Source organism: Nelumbo lutea, chromosome 8 (genome assembly GCF_056320005.1).
Source record: "Nelumbo lutea isolate HS-2025 chromosome 8, American lotus-T2T, whole genome shotgun sequence".
Lineage (NCBI taxonomy): Eukaryota > Viridiplantae > Streptophyta > Magnoliopsida > Proteales > Nelumbonaceae > Nelumbo > Nelumbo lutea.
In genome coordinates this window covers 35394913-35421106 of record NC_142691.1, presented here as the reverse complement: position 1 = coordinate 35421106, position 26194 = coordinate 35394913, and the positions used below count along the sequence as shown (strand labels likewise).

General features: G+C 38.2%; 1 protein-coding gene across 2 annotated transcripts in view; it reads left to right on the top strand.

The window, feature by feature from the left end:
* The window catches only part of LOC148843803 (pentatricopeptide (PPR) repeat-containing protein / CBS domain-containing protein), an 81618-nt gene extending 55698 nt beyond the window's left edge, over nt 1-25920 (top strand). The window contains exons 9-12 of one of the 2 annotated variants that reach the window (XM_088959832.1): nt 3346-3423; nt 15968-16036; nt 16478-16654; nt 25625-25920. In XM_088959832.1, the coding sequence (XP_088815958.1) occupies nt 3346-3423; nt 15968-16036; nt 16478-16654; nt 25625-25882 (582 nt within the window). In that variant the 3' untranslated portion in view covers nt 25883-25920. Of the gene's footprint in view, nt 1-3345; nt 3424-15967; nt 16037-16477; nt 16655-16827; nt 17229-25624 lie in introns of those variants that run through there. The other variant, XM_088959833.1, reaches the window with a different exon arrangement.
* Nucleotides 25921-26194: the final 274 nt, after the last annotated feature.

Sequence of the window (26194 nt, the reverse complement as noted above, 5' to 3'; positions counted from 1 at the left end):
AAGAAAGTAACTGAACAGTTCAAGGAGTGAATAATACTACTAATGGAAAGCAAATTTATAGGTAATTTAGGAACATGCAACACATTAGAAAGGGTAAGTCCAAGTGGCAGAGATATGGTTCCTTGACTGGCTATGGTGGAGAAAGAACCATCAGCTAGTCTCACCTTATCTCTCCCAGAGAGAAGGTTATATGCCTGAAATAAATTTGACTTATTGGTCATATGGTTTGAGGTTCCGGAGTCAATTACCCATGGGGAATCAGAAGTATGAGATGACACATGGAAAGTAGTGGTAGTGTTACCTGATGTACACATGAAAGAGGTAGGAGTAGGACCAGAATCCATCTGGCAAAGAGTCCTACCATACAACTCCAAATGGTCATGAACGGAGTTGATAATCTCTTCCTTAGGGTCAGAATTGGGATGCCTTTCCTGAGTTACCATGGGACTAGTCTCTTGAGATGCTGTATTACTTGAGTTATACTTTTTTTGATTCTGCTAAATTGATTTCTTACCCTGATCAGTTGTTGAATTTTTACCCAAATCCTATGCCCATTTAGTTTTTCCATGGAGATCTCAACATGTATCTCTGGTGTGTCTTGTCTTCTGGCAGTGAGTGCACCAAAGTTTACTTTTGTCATCTATTCTCTTCTGAGAATCACCTTTCTTAAAAGAACCCCCGACATTAGTATATGTACTTCCCCGGACAGCTAGGGCAACTGTCTCCCCCTCTGTACAATTCACCACACTTCTTCTATTCTCTTCTGATTGGACTAAGGCATAAACCTCTTGAACTGATGGCAAGTCTTTACTTCCCAAGATCTGCACCCTGATGGACTCATATGAAGGATTCAGCCCCAAGAGAAAAGCAAATACCCGTTGCTGAGAGACAAGTGACTTGTATGCGTTTGCATCTTCATCACACTTCCAATTCACATTCTGATAGTGATCAAGTTCTTTCTAGATTGATATCAGATTTGAATAGTACATTGAGAGACTCCTGTCCCCTTGCTTGCAAGTAGAGGATTAAGCTTGCAGTTGGTATATCTTGGCATAGTGTCTCTACTCTGAATAGGTGGACTTTGCTTGTTTCCATATTTCACAAGCAGTTTCAGCCCACATAAATGTCTTTATTACCTGTGGCAGCATGAAAACCAAGAGCCATGACATCACCGTACTATTATCTTGGTTCCACCTATCATATTCAACACTTCCGTTCTTCGGTTCCTTCACTTTCCCATTGATGTATCCTATTTTCCCCTTAGCAGTGATGTAGAGTTTTATTCCTCTAGACCATTCAAGGTAGTTTAGATCGTCAAAGGGAATAACAGCTATGGGGAAACTCATAACTATTCCCCCACTCACTCCATTTTGACTACCTGAAACCCTTGAAGTAGCAGAGTTCTCAGACGACATGGTCAAAACAGAATTTTAGTCTAAACTCTCAACTTAGGATCCCTCCTTTTATCAGAAAAAAATTGCTCCACACACAACAAGTGACCAGTCCACACACACTTTGGTTTTCGACTTAACCTGAGCACAAGAACAGCACCAGTTTCCAGAAAAAGAGGTACGATCAAATTGACTTTCAGACCTGTATGGGTTAACAGTCCCAGCCTACTAATTTTCCAGAAGGTCTACAAGCATTGATCATTAAGAGAGATCCTTGCACATATGAAATCAAGCCAAAAAGTAGAGAAAACAGGTCATCCGTGACCTACAGTCACCTTTTCACAGGTGCAGGATCACACGATCCAAAAACAAAAGAGGTATAAATCTCACATGGGTCTGATGACATCCAGTAGTTCAGATTCATTTGTTTCTTTCTTTTGGTACACGACCAAGGAAAGAAAAGAAAGAAAAAATAGGGCTGTACCAATCGCAGATCAGATTCGATCAACCCAGATTCAGTTCTCTGTTCCGCCCAGATTCAGCAAGTTGAAGAAGAAAGAAACTTGATCGATCTGCTCTCACAGTCAATAACCTTGCTCTGATACCATCTTGGCAATAAAGCCGATTGAAAATAAGAGAGAAGAGAAGAGAAGAAGAGAAGAAGAAGAGAAGAGAGATTGGTGACAATAGAACAGTGCTGGCGGTGCCAGCTTCTATTAGTATATATAGGGTGACTAAAATAAAAAGGGAAAAGACCCTTATGCCCCTGCTGCAAGTGAAGTATAATAACAGAAAAATAAAAAAAAGGCTTTAACTAACCAAACGGACCCTAACAAGACAAAATTAATAGACAAGAAATGAAATAAACTATTTCAACAGTCTATAGTGGTAGTTTTGATTATTTATTGTTTAGATAGGAAGTGGGGACCACAACACTCTTGTTGGGTCCTTTTTGAGTAGTTATTTTAATTGTTTTATGCTGTTTTATGTGTTAGCCACCCTATAAGGGCATGTTGTTCTTTGTACTCTTTATTATTTTAGACTATAAATAATAGTGAAGAGGGCTGCCAGCATTATCGCTCTGTTTTCTCTCTCAAATCTCTTCTCATCCTTTTTCTCCTTTCTTCTCTTCTTCTCAGCACTTTTCTACTGATTTTTTTTTTTAAATTATCTTGCTTCAAAAGGTATGTGCTTCACCTTGCGCCTCGAGCGCAAAGTTCCCTTGGTGCTTTCTTTGCACTTTTAAAATACTGATATATTTGTGATGTTTCAGGTTTCATTGATAGACTATATATATTTAAGGTTTAAGATTTTAAATATTATTAAAAGCTTTTTGATATTTCATTAAAATCATCATATTTTTTAAAATATTTTTGTTAGATAACCAATCGGGAATTGGTGATTGGATAATTGGCTTACTATTTTGATATGATTTACTTACTAACTCACTTTAATTCAAAAGAAAAAGAAAAATGCATATAACTACAAAAGAGTATTATCAATCTAATCAAAATATATAGTAATAAAATAGAGAAAAATCAATATGGCAAGTGACATATTTAATGGAGAGAATATGACTAAAAGACTAAAAGAGAGACAAAGAAAAGATACGTATTAAAGTCTTAATTTTCTCCTATTTGATTTATATAGTTCTTTGCTATGGTTTTTTTGAGCCTAAAGTGTGCAATTATATTTCTAATTATTCCTTGAGGGTTTATTAACTAATTCCATGTTTCTAGAAAACTTTCTTGACTTTTTAGATTGTCCAAATATCTCAACAAGATATCTCCAAAATTTTTGCATCTTTACATGGGGAAATGTCTGTCTGTATCAAAATTGCGAACCATGTTACTATCCTACTCATTGGTCTCCATAAATTTCTTTAATTGTTTCACTGGTTATGAAAACATGATTTTTGCACATTGTAATATGGTTTGGATTGGTTGGTTGTTAGGTTGATACAGCAAGACATATTCTTTCAAGTATTATTAGAAGACGGAATAAGGTGCCTTTGACAAATAGAGGATGCATGGTAAGTATTTGCATTAAATAAGAAAATATAAACTGGCTATTACAATGGATAATTATAATTGAGGGTTATTTTGTCTTATAGTAGGTTAGATAGACACTTTTGGGTGTAGGGTTATTTTGTCTTGTATATTAAATTATGTTTCTCTTTTTTTATACGATCATTACTTTTTCAATATTATAACTTAGTTATGTTCATTGAGTCATGTTACCTGTATTTGGGAATATTTTAAAAGATACCCAAGGTGCACACCACCTCCAGCCGAGGAGCTAAGAAAATGCACAAAGGTGTACAGGAGAGGAGCAGACATACATGGAACTGTTTTATGCAAGAGGCATATGCTTCATATTTTCTTACCTTTGGTCCAACTTTTTATAATAGAATATTATAAATAACTTGTCTTGTAGAAAAATCATAAAAAGAATAAAAGAAAAGCAGATATTGGAATGAGAGAGAAGTGGAAAGAATGAAGAGAGAAGAATGTAGAAAACAAAGGGGAGCAAAAAGTTGAGCTGCTGCCCTTCTCTCATATTTACATTAAATAAATAAATAAAAGCAAGTATAGTGACTATAGTTCCACTGGCCACCCATATATAAAGAATAAGACAGAAAGTCAGAAACCAACAACTATATAAGAAAAGTAACAGTAAAAATTAATAAAGAATAAAAACAATAAATGAGTCAAAACAGATCATTCAATCCCCCTCAAGTTGGTTATAGATATTACCTATTCCCACATTCTTAAATCAGTTTCATACTTATATTTTGCCACTCCTTAAGGCTCCGCTTGGTTTGTGGGATGGGGATGAGAAGAAGGGAATATTCCAAAAGTATTCCTTTTTCTCTCATTTGTTTGAAGGGAAAAAGGGGGATGGGATGAGAAAAAAGTGGGATGCGAGATCCCAAAATTGTGTAATTGGGGTCGCACCAAAACCGTGCGACCCCGATGGAAAAACTCGAGTTTCGTCTTCATCCTCATCGCTGCTGGTATTCACCACCACCAATGCTGGTAATCGCCGCTGTCCTACCTTCTGCCACCACCACTGCTGCTGGTAATCACCTTTGCCCTTCTCGATGCTGCCGCCACCACCGCTGCTAGTAATCGCTGCTGCTGGTAAGCCCTTCTGTTAGAAGCATGGGCTCTGTGAGCTGTGCCAAATGCATCATTCACAAACAGGTTAGCAAGAGAAGCTAGCTTCTTCGCAAACTCAGGGTCATTCTTCTCTTCCTCCTTGTAAAACCTAACATTTTCAAGGAGTAGAACACCTCCTTCTGGGATTGCAGCCACCAGCTTCTTGACTTCCTCACCGATACAGTCATTGGCCATCTCAACCTATTAAAAGCATATGCATGAAGTAATTAAGAGGAATCTGCCGCCATGGTAGAACCCAGATCGGAATCTGCCAATTCCAGTTTCACACGAGGTAACACCGTTGATGATGATCCTCACCAAGGCATTCACCGGCAATGAGGGTGGATTGATCTCTGCCACACGGGATTCCACGTGCCCCATGCTACTCGGGTCAGGGATTGAAACTCTGAGATCTCTGTTTTGTGTTAGGTAATTTTCCTACTATTTTCCCATGTAAAACCAAACAATGGAAAGTTAAATTTTTACACTTCCCCATCCCATCCCATCCCATCCCATCCAAATCTTCCCACAAACCAAACGGAGCCTAAGTGAAAATATTGGCCAGCTTAATATAAGAAGTAACATTATATTGCAAATAGACTTCTTCAGATCCTACCCTCTCTTATAGTTTCAATTGACATTGATATGTTTAGCGGATATCCCTATCTAATACATTCATGACTACCATATTATGTCCCTTGACCTGAATTCTTCTTAGGTCCTCTTCATGTCAAGTGTCATTGCTCCCACTTCATTTATTTGGCCAAAGAAGAGAGGAGGAACTATATGGATAAGTATAAGAGCTTCAATAATGTGGACAATTTGGGAGGAGAGAAATTCATGGTTTTTCAAAGAAAGAGAGGAGTAAGTAGGCAATGATTGAATGCATCACCACTGGAGTGTTTCAATGTCTAAAGTCTCTAGAGATGTTCTTGGACTAATTAATGGATGATATTATTAGGTAGTGGCAAGAAGTGGCTAGCACATCATCAGAGAAAATCAGGATTAGTAGATTCTTGACACCTTTGGTTTATTTTTTCATAAAACTTAATTTTGATGGAAGCAGTAGAGGGAACCCAGGCCCTTCAGATGTAGAAGGCGTTTTTAGGAATAAATCAGATCATGTGGTGGCACTATTTTTCAGGTCTGATTGGCATTGATGACTCTTTGATGGATGAAATAATGGCAATTCTGGAAGGAATGCATAAAGGGAGCTGAATGTGCATAAACTGATCATTCAAGGGAGTTACAATTGGTGATCAATTGGCTGCTAAATATGGGGAATGATTTTTGAGTTTATAAAAATGAATTAAAAAAAGGTAAATAGTTACCTTGGGGAATGAATGTAAGAGTTCAATGGATGCAAAGGACGACTAGCATCATGGCTGATTCCTTAGCTAAGCAAGGGGTGGGGAGGGATCATATATTTTGGACTCAATTGTAAAAACATAGCGGTATTTGGAGATAAGATGTTTTATCTCCATCTACTATTTATATAGTTCTAATTTACGTATTTTAATCCTATTAGTGAAAGTTAGTTATTGATAAAAATAAAAGAAAAGACCTTAATAAAGTGGATGCAAGAGACAATAAAACTCCTATAGGGTTCATCCAGGTAGTACAGTTCTCTAACTTCATGACCTCCACTAAGAGAAACCCAGGTATATAAAATTGTCTTCTCTGTCTTGAGTAAGCTTATTTATAAACAAGAGGCTAAAGGGAAATTTGGATACATAAAAACAATGTAGACTCGTGTCAAAACTAGAGACATTACCAGTACCAATAATGAGAGAAGAAGAGTTATCAACAAAAGTGATAGTCTAGGATGTAGAAGGAGATAGAGACACAAACATATCTCTGCATTGAAGCGAATTGAGAGCAAAGAGAAAACAAAATTAAGGGTGTCCAAGATAGTCGACTCCTGCCCCAAAGAGTCTCTTTTATATTAATTTGATAAAAGATATGTACAGTTACAAGAATGCCCTTACAGGGCTGAAAGATAAAAAGAACAAATGAAATAATAAGAGTACGATACTATACAACAAGGACTATTCTAATAATGTACATTAAGGTATATCTTCACACTCCCCCTCAAACTGATGCGTAGACATCAGCATCAGTTTGGCCATAAAAACAAGGTGTCGAGTTTTAGTCATGGCCTTGGTGAAGATGTCCGCAATCTGCATGTGAGAGGTTACATGAGGAAGAGATATGGACCCTGCAACAAGGTCTCTAATAAAGTGACAATCCACCTCGATATGTTTAGTTCTCTCATGAAAGATAGGATTAGATGTGATCTTGATAGCACTGGTGTTGTCGGCATATATAGGGATAGGAGTAGGAAGAGGACTACCAAGATCCATGAAAAGAGACTTCAGCCAAACATTCTCACTACATGCAGAAGACATAGCTCTATACTCAGCTTCACTAGAAGACTTGGAGATAGTTTGCTATTTCTTGCACTTCTTGGAGATGAGAGAGTTACCCATGAAGACACACCATTCAGTAGTGGATCGACGAGTGTTAGGATAACTAACCCAATCGGCATTAGCATAAACCCTCAACTGTATGGATGATGAGGAAGAGAAAAATAGTCCCTGAGAGGTTGTGTCTCGAACATAACGGATGATGTGATGAACAATAGTCATATGAGGTTGCCGCAGGGCAAAGACAAACTGACTGATGACCTGAATAGCATGTGAAATATCAGGCCTGGTCATAGTGAGATAGATTAGAGAGCCAACAAGTTGACGGTACAAAGTAGCATTAGGAAGGAGGCCTTTGGATTTGGATAGTTTGACATTCATCTTCAGGGGAGTATCACCATGCTTCTCATCAGTAATTCTAGCTAATTTGATGAGATCAGAGGTGTATTTTTGTTGACAAATGAAATACCCTCAACTGCTACGATGGACCTCCAAACCCAAGAAGTAAGAGGGCCTAGGTCCTTCATGTGAAATGAGTTATGAAGTAAGGACTTCAGCCCTATCATGATCATCCCCAGTTAGAAGCATGTCATCAACATACAATAAGAGGATAGTGATACTCTGGGGTCTTCTCTTAACAAAGAGATAGTAGTCAGAGAAACTTTGATTATACCCAGCTGCAACAACAACATCCCAGAAGCGCTCAAACCAAGCCCTGGGTGCTTGCTTCTGACCATACAAAGACTTATTTAGGCGACAGACACGTGAAGGATCACTACAATATCCAGGCGGAGGTTTCATGTAGACTGTCTCCTTCCGTTCACCATGAAGAAAAGCATTCTTCACATCTAGTTGGTAAACAGTCCAGGAATGAACAACAAATATGGCCATAAGAGTCCGAACTGTGGTGATCTTAGCAATTGGGGCAAATGTTTCTTCATAATCAATCCCATATTCCTGACTATATCCTTGGGCAACTAACCAGGCCTTATATCGATCAAAGGAACCATCTGACTTTAGTTTGATCATATAGACCCAACGACTTCCAACAATAGAAGCATCTGGAGGAGCTGGCACAAGATCCCAAGTATCATTCTCATGGAGGGCTTGAATTTCGGCATCCATGTCTTCTTTCCATTGGGAGCTTCTAATGGCTTGCTGATAATATCTAGGGATATCTATGGAAGAAAATACAATAGAAAAGGAACTATGGTGTGAAGGAAAACCATAGCAGTCAGGGGGTCGAGAAATATGGGTAGAACGACGAAGTGAAATAACCGAACTACTATCTGAAATAGGAGGATCTTGGGTCAAAGTATCACTTACAGGGGGTATCGGGGAGGGATGCTCTGGACTGGGTGGAAGGGGGGTTGTAGGCGTAGCGACTGGGAAACGTAGCCATTTGTGGGTGTAGACGAGAAAATCTCTCTCAGTGGAGGAAGTAGTAGTGTTGTCTGAATCAAAGTCCTACAAAACAGAGATGGAAGGAGTAGACAATTTAGCAATCCCAGTAAAGAAAGAGATATGTTCAAGAAACACAACATTTCGGGAAATCCAAGTACGACGAATAGTAGGATCATAGCACAAAAATCCTTTGTGGTCAGGACTATATCCCACAAAGGCACACGTAGCAGACTGAGCAGTTAGTTTAGATCATTCATAAACAGGAAGATGTACAAAACAAAAACAACCAAAAACATGAAGACGAGAGAAATTTTGGGGATGACAAAAAAGTTTTTGGAAGGAGAAGTGTTGCCTAGAACAGAGGAGGGAAGAAAATTGATCAAATACGTGGCTGTACTGGTTGCTTCGACCCAAAACAAAGTTGGAGCATGAGATTCTTGTAGTAATTTCCGCACAAACTGAGAATATGTCCATTCTTCCATTCAGCCACACCATTCTATTGTGGAGTGTCTGGGCAGCTGCACTGAGACTGAATTCCATAACTCTTTAAGTAGTCTTGTAAGTCTCCATCTCTATATTCTCCCCTTGAATTTTAGTGGAGGATAGTCATATTGCACTTGAATCGATTTTGCACCATAGTATGAAATAATTTAAATGTGCCAAAGACTTCTGATTTGTGCCACAAGAAATAATCCAAGTATATCTGGTACAATCATCTATAAATAATACAAAATATTTGTATCCCAATCGTGAAATAATAGAAGCAGACCAAACATCACCATGTATTATCTCAAAAGGTTTAGTGGCATGTTTAAATGTATGAAGAAATGGTAAAACGTGACTTTTACTCAAACAACATGTAGTGCAAGAAACATCAAAAGTATGAACAAGAGGAATTTTATTCTTAATCAAACCAGAGTCAAACAAAAACTTTAATTTTTGGGAATATGGATGACCCAACTGTTTATGTCATAAATCCCAAACATTATTTCTATAACTCAATAGAGAATCAAACAAAGAAGAACTAAGTAAAGCTGAGGATGCTCCTGATTGAGATTTCTCGAACTCCAGTGCAAATAGACGGCCTAGCCTACGCCCCTTCCCTTTCACCTTCCCAGTGTGCCGGTCCTATATCAAGCAACCATCATGAGAAAAGGTGAGAACATTTCCTTCATCAACAAGTTGGCCAATAGAAATCAGATTAGTAGTAAGGTTGGGTACTAAGAGGGTTTTGGAGAGAGGGAAGGATCTAGTTGGTGGCAGTTCAAGGGACAAATCATTGCTACCAATGATGTCTAACTTTTGACCATTGGCAGTAATATTATGTTTATGGTGAGTTTCAGTGGAAGGATTTGGGTGATTGAGGTAGGCTCCTGTCATATGATTGGTGGCACCTAAATCTATAATCCAAGCATGTGAAGGAGAAGAACAATATGCAAAGGACTTACCAGACAAGCCAATAGCAAAGAAAGCAGAGGAAATAGCAGAAGATGCCAATTGTCGAACCTTTTCTTCATCCATCACACTTGTTGAATCACCTTTCACTGAAGAATCACCCTTGGTGGATACAATGTTAGTTGCTTGTCCATCTGTTGCCTGATAGGCCCGGGTCTGAGTCTTTTTCTAAGAACCCTTAGTTGGTCGGACTAGATAATTTGGAATGATGTGACCATGTTGCTTGCAATAGGTGCACACATTATTGGGGCATTGTCATTTATATTTCTAGTCTCATTTTGTAATGACTATCCTGATACTAATATACATGAACACATTATTGGAGAAAATTAAGCTTGAATTCCCTAGTCACATCTCTATAATAAGCTCTTTAATGTGGGCAGTTTTTAAATTAAAAATAAAATGACATGATGTGTATGGCTGACATGGACATGGCAATTGATTGTATACCCAAGCCATAAAATCCTCAATTTAATTAATGGTTAATAGCTTAAAGCACCTTTCTTGGTTTTATTAGTCTCTTTTGTTGTTACTTCAACCTGAATACTTTTTGTGATAGTAGAAATCACTAATTGCAGATTTAGTCGAGTTTCTTGTGAAAGGAAAGAGGGGGAAGATGAAGATTTCAGCAGTAGAGAAGAAAGGAGAAGAAGAAAAGAGTAGGAAGTCAACCAGGATTGTAAAATTAACCCTAGCTGCCTACCTCTCATTATATTTATACATAACTTAAAGGATGAGATATTGCAAGGATGCCCTTAGTAGGGCAGCTACTAATATAGCTGAACAGTCACAACTTAAAAAAACATAAACTAATGGGCCTGAAGCCCAACAACTTCCTAACTAAATAAAAAACAACTCGGATCAACTCAACATTCCCCCTCAAGTTGGGAGTAAATGTCACACATTCCCAACTTGCGTAGATCATGCTCCAGCTTGTTCTTTGCAACACCTTTTGTGAGAACATCAGCGAGCTGTAGATCACAAGCAATGTATGGAAGACAAACTTCTCCAGAAGTTACCCTTTCTCTGATAAAATGTCTATCCACTTCAATGTGCTTAGATCGGTCATGCTGGACTGGGTTATGGGCAATGTTAATTACTGCCTGATTATCACAGTATAGCATCATAGGTTTTTCTACCTGTACACCAATTTCTTCTAACAGGGAACAGATCCAGAGAAGTTTTGAAACTCCATGTGCCATGGCCCTGTATTTGGCTTCAACACTTGATCTTGCCACCATTATTTGTTTCTTACTCTTCCATGAGACAAGGTTACCCCCAACAAGGGTGCACACTCTTGAAGTTGATCTCTTGTCATCAAGGCATCCTGCCCAATCTGCATCTATATAAGCCTCTAGTTTCAACTGTCCATGATCAGTAAACAATATGCCTGTGCTCGGGTGTCCCTTCAGATAAGCAAGAATCCTGTCAACTGCCTCCCAATGTTGGATTCGTGGAGCATGCATGTATTGACTTACTACACTTACTTCATAGGAAATGTCTGGTCTTGTCATACACAAGTATAGCAGTCGACCCACGTCTCTGATATCTCCCAATGTCCTTTATTGGTTCACCTTCTGATGCATTGGTTTTATGGTTTTGATCAATAGGGGTGTTGCTTGCTTTTGTTCCAAGCTTCCTTGTCTCATGAAGAAGATCCAAGACATACTTCCTTTGAGAGATAAAAATTCCATGTTTTGATCTTGCAACTTCAATGCCTAAGAAGTATCTCAGTTCTCCAAGATCCTTAATTTCAAATTCTTTATGTAGGTTCCTTTTCAAACCATCAATCTCACTCAGATCATTCCCGACGACAACAATATCATCCACATAAACAATTAGGACTGACACCAAAGATCCCCTTCGCTTCACAGACAAGGTATAATCAGATTGAGTTTGAGTGTAGCCAAAAGCAATCAAGGCCTTTCTGAATCTGTCAAACCATGCTCTGGGAGATTCTTTCAAGCCATAAAGTGACTTCTTAAGCTTGTATACCTTTCCCTTTTCAGTATCATTATAAAAGCTAGCAGGAAGATCCATATACACTTCTTGTAGATCCCCATTTAGGAAAGCATTCTTCACATCAAGTTGAAACAAGGGCCAAGAGTATGAGGCAGCAAGAGAAAGAAGTATCCAGACAGAGGTCATCTTTGCAATTGGTGCAAAGGTCTCTAAGTAATCAATGCTATAGGTCTGTGTATCCTTTTGCAACAAGTCTTGCCTTGTACCTTTCTATACTTCCATCTACCTTATATTTTACTATGTAAACCCATCTGCATCCAACTGTCTTCTTGCCTTCTGGTAGATCCACAATGTCTCATGTCTGATTCTTAATCAAAGCTGCCATCTCTTCTTGCATAGCTGTCTTCCACTCAGATTTGGAGAGACACTCACTAACACCCTTGGGTATAGACACTGAATCAAGAGAGGAAAGAAAAGCACGGTAGGAAGGAGAAAGTCCACTGTAGGATAAGTATTGTGAAATACAATGAGCAGTACACTTTCTCTTCCCTTTTCTGAGAACAGTAGGGAGATCTAGGTTATTTGTAACAGTGTTAGTAGAATCAATGGGAACTGAAATAGTAGCAGGACCAAGAGGAATACCTGAATCCATGTTAGCCGAATCTGGAGTCTCCAAGGATTCGACAGGAAGTGATGCGAGTTTTGCTGTAGTGGAATCAACCTCCTTGTGAAGTCTTTGTTGTAAGTAATGCTGAGAAGCAGAACGCAAAGGAGGTGGCAAGGTAGGTGACACAGGGTGGTGGTCAAGCACAGGAGTAGACATAGGGACTGGAACTAGGAGAGGAATAGACTGCTGATTCACTTCCCCAAAACACTCCCCCTGAGAAGGATTCTTTGAGAAGAAGTGTGTGGACTCTAAAAAGGTGACATCCATGGTAACATACCGGCTCCCAGAGACTGGATCATAGCAGTAGTACCCTTTCTAATTCTCTGCATATCTAAGGATGACACACTTCTTTGCCTTGGGATCAAGCTTCGAGCGATGAGGACCAAGGATATGTGCAAAGCAGACACACCCAAACACCCTGAGAGGAATATGAAACATCTCCTCCTGAGGAAAAAAGAGACTAAATGGGGTGCTGAATCCAAGTATACGAGAGGGCACCCTGTTAATCAAATATACTGCTGTGAGAACTGCATCACCCCAAAACCGAACTAGAACTGTAAATGTGATCATCATGCTTCTTGTAATCTCAACAATGTGTCTGTTCTTCCTTTCTGCAACATCATTCTGTTGTGGACTTTAGGGACAACTACTCTGATTGACAACACCATATTCTAACGGATATGAGGCAAGGTGTCTTTCAAAATATTCCCTGGCATTGTCGGATTTGAACACCTTTATTCTTGTTCCAAAATGTGTTAGTACCATCTGATGAAATTGCCTCACCAAGGATGGTACTTCATCGCGGGATCTCATCAGGTAAATCCAGGAGTATCGTGAGAAATCATCCATAAATAAGAGAAAATATCGATAGCCTCTCATTGAAGAAACATGGTAAGGGCCCCACATATCCAAATGAATAACATCAAAAGAAGAAGAACATATTTTATTACTAGGTTTAAATGAATGTCTACAATGCTTTCCAAGTTGACAACCTTCACACTCCAGACTTGACAAACTAGCAGACTCAAAAAGTTTTGGAAACAAAAAACTCAAAGAAGAAAAAGGTAAATGGCCCAAACGATTATGGCAAAGCATAATTTGACCCACAGACCCTGACTCACTATCCCTACTGACATGATGACTCTAATGAGGAGGAAGTACATCCAAGAGGTAGATTCCATTCACTTCACGACCACTCTCAATCGTCCTCTTTGAATCCAAATCCTGCAAAATACAATGACTAGGAGAAAAAATTACTGAGCAGTTCAGGTTCTTAGTCAAACTACTAATAGATAACAAATTAGTTCTCAATCTGGGAACATGAAGGACAGAGGGTAGAGAAATAGAATCACTAATCTTGACAGATTCCTTCCCAACAATAGGAACATGGGATCCATCAGCTGTGGAGACCCTATCTCTGCTAGAACAGAGCTGGTAAGTTGAAAAAATAGTAAATCTCTGGGTCATGTGCTCTGAGGCTCTAGAATCTATAATCCAAGGAGGTCCCTCACCTAAAGTTGAAACATAATTTGTAGTGACATGTGAACTACCTATGTGATCAAAGGAAGTAGAGTGGACTCCACTAGTGCCACCTATACCTTGTTGTCCGCTTGCGGCTGAACTAGAACTAGCTATATCCCGCTGGTTTAGAAGTAGCCCATACCTCTCAAGTTCGGCCCTTACTGTAGCAGCTGCAACAGACTCTAGAGCAACTGTAGTAGGAGGGTCCGGAATGTCACCAGTAACTGCCATGTGTGCATTTCCCTTCTTATTTTTCAATCTAGTCAGCACAAGATGTGGGTGAATCTTCCAGCAAGTATCTCTTGTGTGTTTAGGCTTCTTACAGAAGTCACAGATCAAATCTCTTTTATCTTCCTTCTTGTTTTCATTGCCACCCCGATCTCCACTTTGTTTAGGTTTCACAGCACTTACCATGGCAGACTGATTAGGAATAAGGTTTTTCATCATCACATTTCTCCTGCACTCCTCCCCTGACACAAAGACATGCATGGGAGAGAGTAACACTGTCTCTGGAAAGAAGGTGTTGTCGTGCAATATCATACTCAGGATTAAGGCTAGCAAGAAATTCAAACACCCTATACTTCTCTAGATGTTTCTGATAGGTAGTTGCATCCTTAGTGGTTTTCGAAGCAAATGTCTCTAAATGGTCAATCTCCTGCCACAGGGTTTTAAGGGCTGAAAAATAGGCTGCAATAGGTCTCTCCCTGCCTTGTAGAAATAATCCAATTTCTTAACTGATAAGCCCTAGCAACATTCTCCCTCTTGAATAGGTTTCTGCAACCCCATCCCATATTTCCTTAGTTGTATTTGCCCATAAAAAATTTTTACTTATATGGGGCAACATGGAATTACATAACCAAGTCATCCCCATATAATTCTCCTATACCCACTGAGAGTTGCTAGTTTTGGGTTTCACCTCTTCACCAGTGATATACCCTAATTTCCCACGAGCACCAATGGCCATCTTTGCAGATTGTGACCATTCTAAGTAATTTGCACCATCTAACCTAACTGTAGTAATGGTCCCAACCCCGAAAGGGTCTCCAACACCTCCTCCACTGGTCCCATTTCACTCCCAGGCTTATTTTCAACTCTGTGGCCCTCCATGCTTCTTAAAAAATGTAAAGAAAATAACTGAAATTTGCAACAAGATCAAACAAAACACTTTTTGGAACCAACAACACCTTTCTGGTGTCCTAGACTTTCTTCCCACAAAAGATTCCTTTTTTGGGGAATGGGAGAAGAGAGAGAAGCGGCAACCGCTCTCTTTAGAAGCCTCCAAATCAGGCAGGACTTGAATCGCCCCTTACAAAAAACTCCAAGGAACCCTAAAAAATTAGGGCACCACTTCCTAGGTCAAAATTGAAGAGTCCAACAGAAACAAGACTCTTCCCCTTTCTCTAGTTTTTCCTGATTTTGATGAGAAACCCTAGACCAGCTACAGGGCACACAGATCCACCAAAAAAACTTGTCTTACCTGAGAGCTTCGATCAGCCTCTTAAATCACCATGCAGTCAGCCGATCTAGGGCTGCATGAGAGAACAACTTCAAGGAACCTTCGGCTCGCTCTGATACCAAGTAGAAATCACTAATTGCAGATTTAGTCGAGTTTCTTGTGAAAGGAAAGAGGGGGAAGATGAAGATTTCAGCAGTAGAGAAGAAAAGAGAAGAAGAAAGTCAACCAGGACTGTAAAATTAACCCTAGCCGCCTACCTCTCATTATATTTATACTTAACTTAAAGGATGAGATATTACAACGATGCCCTTAGTAGGGTGGCTACTAATATAGCTGAACAGTCACAACATAAAAAAACATAAACTAATGAGCCTAAAGCCCAACAACTTCTTAACTAAATAAAAAACAACTCGGACCAACTCAACAGTGATATGGCATTTGTAGAATATCCTTGTGTTGCAATAGTAAATTAATTTGTAGAATTATATTATACATCTAGCATTGCATTTGTCATTTGGATGCAGGTTGCTGTGCGATTAGAGGTTTTATTTGGGTTCGCGCAATCAATGTTTAGTCCTTACCTTCTTCCTCAGGTATTTCATCTCCTTCTACTTATCTATATTGACAAGAAAGTTTCCCTCTGGACTGCGATCTTTTTACCAACTGGACCACTACCCTCTAGTTTGGGTCCAGTCATTTGACCAACTGGATTTTTTTTTACAACATGAATATAGGATGTTGCAATGGAAAAAGGAAGAGAAAATCTATAGAATAGATGAATATTTACCACATTGGATGAATTTTGCCCATATATCTATTTCTCTTCCCCTCTCCCCTCCCCCAGCTTGTGACAGAGATGTCATAGGCACAAGGGGCCAATTGAATGGTTTGTCTATTCATTCTGCCACCAGTCATGTATAGTATCCTACTGGTTAGTAGTCCCCATTTTCTTCCTGGTTTAACCTAGATTTTTCCTTAGCTTTGTCATTCAAATATGGATAATTCTATTTGAGATTCTGTTTTTCCAATTTTAGGTATCACTGGATGATCCTATTGAGAAAATTATGATTCCATTTGAAGAAGCTCGGCCTTTAGTAGCTTACTTGAACTTGAAGGAAGTGGTGATGCGTTTCTTTAGGGACACTGTTGTGCCTATTATAGATGACTGGGGCAGCTGTGTTGGGCTACTTCACCGTGAAGACTGCACTGAGGTACTTCCTCCATTTCAAGTTTTCAACTAGCATTTTCATAATTATTGCTCCAAGTGGATCACCCATTTGGAATCATGCTGGCACTCATTGCATTGCATTTAATCCCATCAGTAGCTACCAATGGATGTGATATTGGTCGTAAAGAAAGCTGTCTTTGTTTCTGTTTTTGGCAGCAACTTCAGACACTATGATATACTCCAAAAAGCAAAAGGATGACAATAAATTTTCTGTCTGAAGAATCAATGCTGCATGAAAATATCAATAGAATACATACTCTGACCTTTTCAGAGAAAAATCAATCATGAAACTATACTTAATTTTTATTTTATTCTTAAGTAAATTATTCAAAAAGTCATATTAAGTTTTTATTTAACATGTTGGATGTAGTAGAGAATGGAGAAATTACAGACAGTTTTTCTTTTGAAAGGTGGGTAAGAACAAAGAACCTTTCATGGAGGGAAGGCAAATAAAGAAAAGGTGGGAGGACTGAACTTTGACGAGTTTTGTGGATGAATGTGTATTTCTAACAGTTGTGGCAATTACAAATGAAGGAGGCCGCCTCTAAATTTCTGTGTCACAACTTTTAAATCCTATTTAGTTAAGTAAATATGTTATGGGTTTATCTGAGCCTTCTTCTTTACTTAGAGTTGACCTGCATACATACTACAATATGCTTATCCATAAGAAAAATTAATCGGTTCTCAACTTAGATTATCTAGATACTGTCCTTTTCTCAACTCTAACTTCCTAGCAGGTAGGATGGGAAAAGGCATCTTCAAGATTTATAGGTAATAGAAGATAAATGAGTAATAAAGGCTAGATCTCTAGGATGTATGAGACAAAAAGAAATTATTATGAGACAAAAAAATTGACAGAATCAGGATAATCTAGAGATGCATGCAGCACTAGATCTCTAGGATGTAAGAAAACATCTCTATTAAAATATTTTTAACCAACAATAGATGGTATATTTTTTCCGTCATTGTTTGGAACGAACCTTGCTTCTTATTTGTTAGAGTATGGGTGATACATAAGAGTTCTTGTGCTTAACATGGTTTGTTGTACTTGTATCCTCCATCATGATTGGCCGGAAGAAGCTTAAGTAGCTACTCATATAATTCTTTGTTGTTATAAGGGAAAGCTGAATTTCCTCACTGGAGAATCATCTAAGTGGTTACTAAAGGACCTATGAAATAGGGTTCCCTTTTGAAAGAAGTGCTGGGCCTTGTGCTGCAATTTTCTCACTGTGGCCAATAGTACCCTAGGCATTGGAGTTTTCTATATAAAGTTGTGAACTGACTTTCTATATAAAGTTGTCATGAATTTTCCATAGCACATGCTAGCTATCCTCATCTTCTAAACACCTAGCTTTGATTCCATCCACTAGCTTATAATATAATACATTATTCAATAGCTGAAAGTGTATCAAGATTTTATTGTGGAATTTCGCAATTTCTACGCTATGGGATTCATCTTCTTTGGTGTCTTGGTGTTCTACTAAGTAAGTTAGCTCCTCTATTGCAGGTTTGTCTCTTTTAGAAATCAAAACTGTAAAGAAGATGGGCCAAATGGCCCACAGCCCACATGTTTTATTTATCTTTATACTTAAGTTTTGTTTTTGTTAACATCAGTTTTATTTTGTTTAATTAGCTAGCCACCTAATTAAGGGCTTACTTGTAATTTCTGAAAATTAGTGATTAATTTTTTAATGAAAGGATTAGGGAAAGGAGGGCTATACGAACAACTCTTCTTCTTCTTCTTCTTCTTCTTCTTCTTCTTCTTCTTTTTCTTGCTATTGCTATCTCCTTTGTTTTTCCCTTTCTTTTAATCATTTTTCTTATTCTTTTGGGACTGTTTTTCTTCTTGGTATCAGACAGGTCCCTTTTTCTTTACCCCTTTTCCTTTTTTTTTCCCATACACAGTGTGTATAGAGGGCTGAATCAAATGATTGATTGAAGAAGATATTCAGCCCAGTTGGTAGTGGTTTCTTGAAAAAAAGGAAGATATCCTTCTCATCTGTTTGACAGTTTTTGGAGTTTTTCCCAAAAACCCTAATCAACTAGAGTGTTCTAATTGCGGGTCCCATAAGAAGCTTCACTTTGGCGCTCAGTGGTTGAAGGGGTTCTTCTGATTACCTTGAAGATCGATCCAATCTTTGTGCACTTTTGTGAAGCCTACAGGGAGCGGCTGCCTTTTTTCTATTTCTCCGGGTTCCAAGTAAGACGTAGTTGGCTGTTAGGGATCTGTGGAGGTTGGTACATGGAGAAGCTACCTTGAAAACTGTTTTAGGAGTTGTTTGAGGAAGATGGATGTTTCTGGAATTGATAATAAGTTGGCCTCATAGTTTGAATAGGTTTCGGGAGCACCTGTAAACTCTTTATTGGTTGTGACCACAATCAAGCTTGATGGCACTAACTATCTAGCATGGTCACAATCAGTAAAGATACATGTTTGTAGTAGAGGCAAGTGGAGATATATTTCCGGGAACAAGAAAGCACCAAAGGAAGATGACTCGTCTTATGAGAAATGATTGCATGCAAGAGAATTACACTGTTATTGGGTGGTTAGTGAATTCGATGCAACTGCAAATTATTCAACATTATTTGTGGACGAATTCTGCCAAGGAAATATGAGATAGTGTTGCTGAAACCTATTCACAAAAACTGAATGTGGCCAGGGCATATAAGTTGTGGGGGGAGGGACCTTTAGCAGTCTACTTCTCAATGCTGAAACCCTTGTGGCATGAGAGGAATAGGGTTTTTGAATTCCAAACAGGGTTGAATCCAGAATTTGATACTACCAGATAGAATATCCTAGCTAAAGACAATGTATCTTTGTCTCAAGCATATGTCATGGTGAGTAGTGAGGAGAGCATGAGGATGGTCATGGTTCAAGGAACTAATTGACCATTTTGCTAATATGGGGTTGAAACCTAAGATGACTACTAGTGGTACAGGGAAGAAGGAGGTTATATGTGAATACTGTAAGAAACCAAGACATACAAAGGATAAATGTTAGAAGCTACATCCATACCTTATTCCACCCCGTTTTCAAAAGAAGGTTGAAAATGGGAAGACCAGGAGTGCCAATGTAGCCACAATGTCAGATAATGACAGGAGTGCCATAGATGAGAAAGTTGCTAGCGAGCAGTTAGTTGTTATGAAGGTGGAGTTTGAGAAATATGGGAGGATGATCAGCCACCTTGAGAGTGTAGCCACCTCCTCCAACTCTTCAGGCAATCCAACTACATCTAAATTTGATCATTCAGGTATCCATGTTACTGCCAACCATGCAGCCATCTTAGGTAATCGTAGGATCCCTTGGCTTATTGATTCAGGTGCTTCTGATCATATGACCAGCATTTCTACTATGTTAAGCTCTTATGACTTACTTTCTGGCCGTGATAAGATTACCCTAGGTGATGGCTCTCTTGCTCCTATCTCTAGCAAGGGAGTCATCAAGGGTAAGGACTTCCTTTCCCTTACTTTTGTCCTTCATGTCCTTAACTGCATACTAATTTGATGTCAGTGAGTAGCCTAACTAAATCCTTAAATTGCAGTGTAACCTTCTTCCCTTATTATTGTGTTTTTAAGGATGAAGTCTCAGAAAGTGATTGGGCCTGCCAGGTACTCCTGGAAAAAGCCAAGGACAACTTGAAAGAGTTGCTTTTGGGTCTACTCCTTAAGAGTATTTTAGTTGTCATGTTATGTCATTTCCGTTTGGGTCATTTGTTCCCAGAGTTGTTTAAGGGAATTAACTTGTTTAGTCTTCATTGTGAGTTATCAAGACATTGTAGAAGCACTTTGGATTTATGTAATAAATCCACTTTTCCTTTCATATCGTGCACTCTAATGTGTGGGGGCCATACCACTTGCCTTCCATGGGTGGTTATTGATATTTTATCTTGTTCATTGACAATTTTTCTTGGTATACTTGGTTGTTTTTTGTGAGATCTCGTGACGAAGTTCCCAAGCTTGTAAGACAATTCCATGAATTTGTTCTTACCTAGTTTGATACAAGAATCAAGATATTTAGGTTCATTGGTGGTATATCTTATAGTCTATGTGGATGACATTGTAGTGACTGGCATTGATGTGATAGGGATTGATAACCTTAAATCCTTCATGTAGAGTTTGAGATCAAAGACTTAGGGGAATTGAGGTATTTCCTAGGTATTGAAGTGGCTCAATCTAAAGATGGAATCTTTATTTCTCAACGCAAGTATGTGCTAGACTTGCTCACTAAAATAGGTAAAATGGGTGCAAAACCAGTGCCTACCCCTATTGATATGTGTCATAAGCCTTTTGCCTTTAATGAAGAATTGTTGAAGGATAAAGGAGTGTTTCAAAGGTTATTTGGGAAACTGCTATGTCTTTATATGACTCGCCTTGGCATTGCATATGCTGTTAGCTACATTAGCCAATTCATGCATGCTCCTAGAGATACACATGGCAGCAGCAAAGAGGATTTTAAGTTACTTGAAGAGTACTCCAGGGAAAGGTATTATTTTTGCTAAACATGATCATATGAAACTGGAGGCCTATACAAATGTTGACTGGGCAGGCAACATTGATGATAGGAGGTCAACTTCGAGATATTGTAGTATTGTGGCGGGTAATATTGTTTCTTGGAGAAGCAAGAAACAATCTATGGTTGCTATATCTTTAGCTGAGGTATGAGTTATGGCTCATGGAGTTTCTGAGTTACTTTGGCTTCAATCCCTGATGAAGAAATTAGGTGTTGAGTATGATAGACCACTGATGCTGTATTGTGACAATCAGACCGCCATTAACATTTCCCACAATCTTGTGCAACATGATAACATTAAACACATTGAAGTTGACGGCACTTCATCAGAGAAAGAGTGGCATCTGAAGAAGTTTGTCTACCTTTCATTGCATCTAAAGAACAGTTAGTTGGCATTCTTACCAAATGAGTCTCCAAGGCCAAGCTACAACATGATACAGGCAAGCTGGGCATGATTGACATCTATGCTCAGCTTGAGGGGGAGTGTAGAGAAGATGGGCCAAATGGCCCACAGCCCACAGTTGTTATTTATCTTTATATTCCTGTTCCGTTTTTGTTAATGGGCCTGTTAACATCAGTTTTATTTTGTTTAATTAGCTGGCTGCCCGATTATGGGCTTATAATAAAACATTCCCCTAGTCACTTAAGAACCAAACTGAATCACTCCAAGGACCATCACAGACCCAAAAAGGATGAAAAGGGAATTCCAACTTCAGTGTTACAAATTGTCTTCACAACGACAGACATAAGACAGTAGAAAAATAGATCTTTAATCCTAGCTGCTCCAAAAAAAGAAAAACAAAAAGCACCCTGAACTTCACAAAAAACTGACCACATGACCTTCAAACGTTCACTGCAAACACTATTTTCCGACACATCTAGCTACAACTCGAAGGTTCACACCTGGCTGTAAAGGGATCCCACAATCTACAGTCACATGAAAACAGTTGTATGATTTAGACGTCTCTTTACAGCATCCAGCCACCACCAAAAATAATTTCTTTGACACTATGACCAAAGAAAAAAGAAGGATAAAGAGGAAACTAGATGATCAGATCAGGCCAAGAGGTGTATTTGTTCTCTTTAATTCGAAGAAGATAAAGTTGGAAATGGAACCACAATCTGACCTGCTTCTAGCACCTGGAAAACTGCTTCGATACCATATCATCTGAATAGAATGAAGAGAAAATGCAAGGGAAGAGATGAAGGAAAAGTGACAAGAGAATAGTAGAGAGAACGATTGGAGGTTCCAAAATCTAGGCTGGCAGTGCGTAGGTTCTTATTTATATTAGGATGGGATTGCTAGGAAGAATAGTAGACGCTTCTTGGAAGTTACTAGAACTCTCCTCTAGATGTCAGTTCCCATTCTTATTGGTGGTGTTGTTCTCGTGGCACAGCCTTTGGTGGTAGAATTCCATTTATAATTCTTTTTGCTAACAATCCTTTGTTTTCAGTTACTCCACGTATTTGTAAGTATCTGTTTCTCAGATATTTGAGTCCAAACTTGATAAACCTGACAACAATGAAGATTATCTTTCTAGGTTATTCCTAAACCTGAAAGTTTAAGTATTATAATTCTGTAACATGTCATTTCATTTTTGCTGGCATCACAAAATTTATACACAGTAATCACCTAGTTCAGTTTAGAGGTGATCATTCTCGGCTCGGCTCAGAAATTCCAGGCTTGGGCTTAGGTTGTGTTCAAGTCCGGCATGGGGCTTGGGCCTGCATATTTCATGGTTGTGCCTGGACCCAATACATTTGCCTGGCCCAGCCTGCACATATTTATATAAATATTATTTATATATAACTTATGCGTTCGTATATATGTTATTTTATATTGTAGTTTATATTTATATATAAATATTATAATATGACTCCTATAATACATTATATATAATTTTTTATATTGTATAAAGTATAAAACAAAATTTCTACACATATTATATGATGTATAATATAAAATATAATATATATTTAATATTTTACACCTAATAGTTATAGGCTTGGAATTAAGCCCAGCCTAAACCCATATAGGCCAAGGCTTAGGCTATAGCCCTTATAATATGTGCAAAGCCGGGCCAGCCCATTATCACTCTTACTTCAGTTCAGTACCATCTTCTAAGAGATTTGTCTAGAGAATAGCCATCATATACGTCCACTAATCATGATCTACTTATTACTCTTCAAAAGAGCAAGTGTTCTTACAGAAATCACCCAATTAGCCACTTTGTTTCTTATACATCCTTGTTTTCTATTGGTCATAGCTTCATATCTTCTTTTTTCTACTATTTTTATTTCTATTTGCATAGGAGGCCATGACAAATATTGGGTGGAGGATAGCAATGTTAGAGTAAATATCAGCCTTTATACCAAAGTGATACATGACATTTAATACCCCTTTGTCCTAGCAAGAAACTACTTGGATGTTGATGGATGGATATAAACTGCGAAGTTTCATCCTGATGGTACTATAAAACAACTCAAACTTGGCTAGTAGATACTGGCTTTTCTCGTGCTTATTGTGTAGGTTTCACTAATACGTTTTATCTGACATCATAGATCTCTTCGATCCATGTCGTTGTTACTTTTGCTGCTAGCACTTCATTAGTGAGAATGATATTATGATCATAGGCAATGCTAAGGGCATAATTTGAAATTGTTTTTATACTAGCACTAGGGATGACATTTTTCCCCATTTCCCTGATCCCCATGGGAACCCAGCCCGAATGGGGAAGGGATGGGGAAATTTTACGGGGATGGGGTGGGGACGGGGAGAGCACTCTCCACCCCATGGGTACCCTGATCCCTACTAATATATATGTATATATTTACGCATACATCTGTATATGTATGTATATATATTAATATTTTAAAAACTATGGTTAAATATGTTTGAATATATTTGAATCTTTTTTAATAGGATCGCAAGTTTTAATTACTAATGAGTTATGGATGTTCAAACCTAAACCACTACCTTTTACAATGGATCCTGATGTCAAACTTACTTTTTAATCAAGGAGTTAATTGATGATGGCCAGCTTATGATATTGGTTGGGAAGATGAATTATCTAACCATAATTTGGCCAAACATACCTTTTACAGTTGGTGTAATCAGCTAATTTATGAATTCGCCTATAATTCCTCACTTCCCCAATGTTCTCTTTATATTATGATATTCAAACCAGCTGTAAATTAAAATATTAACTCCTTTAACAAAATGTAATCAGACTTATCTACCCTCACTTGAGTTATAAGTATAGAAAAAGTTGAATACTCTTATCCACTAAAAATATAAAGATACCCCATCAAATTATAGCCAAGTCAAGGCTAGGCGATAGGGGGGTGCCTTGTCACCTAGTCGCCTAGGCGATTGATTTTTTTGAATAAAAAACATATATCCTAGGGTAGTTCCCTAGGTCTCATAACCATATTTCCTTATAATTATCCATAATTTTTATAAGAAAAGTATAATCTTCATATTAAAGTATAAAAAATCAACATATTCACGAAAAGAAAAAGAACAAAAGAATATTCAAAAATATAGGGACTGAACACATATTTTTGTTAAGGCTCAATTTGGAAGGAGTACAAATACAAATAAGTACAGTACAAATACATACAAAATAATACAAAATACATTTGTATTTTGTACTCCTTCCAAATATGTACAGTAAGCAATGTCTATGTTGATTAGGGATGGATTTGAGCTGAGCTGAGCCGAATAGTACAAGGCTTGAGCTCGAGTTAAGCACTCGTAAGCTCGAGCTCGATTTTGAGAAAAATGTTTTATAAAAATAAAATGCTATATATAAAAATATTTTTTATTTGATATTTAAAAAATTAAGAATTATAATATTTTTATAATATATAAATATATATTATTTTCTATAATTTTATTATATATATATATATATATTTGAGCCAGCTTGTGAACCTCACAAGCCGAATTCTATAGGCTTGAGCTCGGCTCAAAGCTCGGTTGAAACCAAGCCAAGCTGAACTTTTCACGAGCCGAGCTCAAATAGCTCATGAAGATCTCGGCTTGTTGCCACCCCTACTGTTGATTAAACCCCCATGGTGCAGGCAGGATTCGATCCCAAGCCTCTGCTACAGCCAGCAGGAGACCTTACCTATAAACCAGTTGGCACCTTGCATCTAATACCAATAATCAGATATTTACACAGATAATTGGCATCATTTATTGAGGCTGTCTTCTAGATCATTACTGAAGATCTAAAAACAGAATCACATATGAAAGTTAACCTTCAGTCAAATCGTTCTTTAGAATATCACTTTCTTCAGAACATTTCCTGATCCTTGTACGTAAAATTATCTTAACTAGTTTAATCCTTGGTTATAACTGTCAACAAAATATTTGATTCTATTTTGTTCTGTATCTCGATTCTCAACTCCTTTTTTTGTGGCTTGTCATTTGTGTAGCTGAATGCACCACTTTCAACAATGATGAGGAGCCCACCTCCTTGCGTTACAGCATCAACATCTATTGGCCGAGTGATACAACTAATTCTGGAAAGAAGGTTTAAAATGATTATCATTGTAAAATCTGGCAATTTTTTTGGCACTGATTACAGCTCTAGCTTTAGAGCGCTTGGCATTTTTACTTCTGAAAGATTGTATAAGCTCACCATTCCAGTATTTGAGGGGCAGAAACATTGTAGTTGTACAACATCAACGTAATATATATAGCTCTCTAGAGAGAGCCATTCTTATTTTTAGCCGGTATGTGGAAATTATTGTGAACTTTATGAGATGTTAATGTACTCGCTGTGACCACTGACCACAACTCGTGCATGTGTTTGTGTTTCCCTTTGTACACTAGGTCCCACGAAGTTAGGGGCTGAGATTTCTTGATTGTCTTGTGAAAGAGTAGTGTGCGTTTCACGTCTACGACTCTTTACCTTTGGTTTCTCTATTCCCTTTTGTAGGTACATCGCCTCACAACAGCACCAGATTTCTTCTCCTAGGGTCGGGTGGCACGGTCCGATTTTG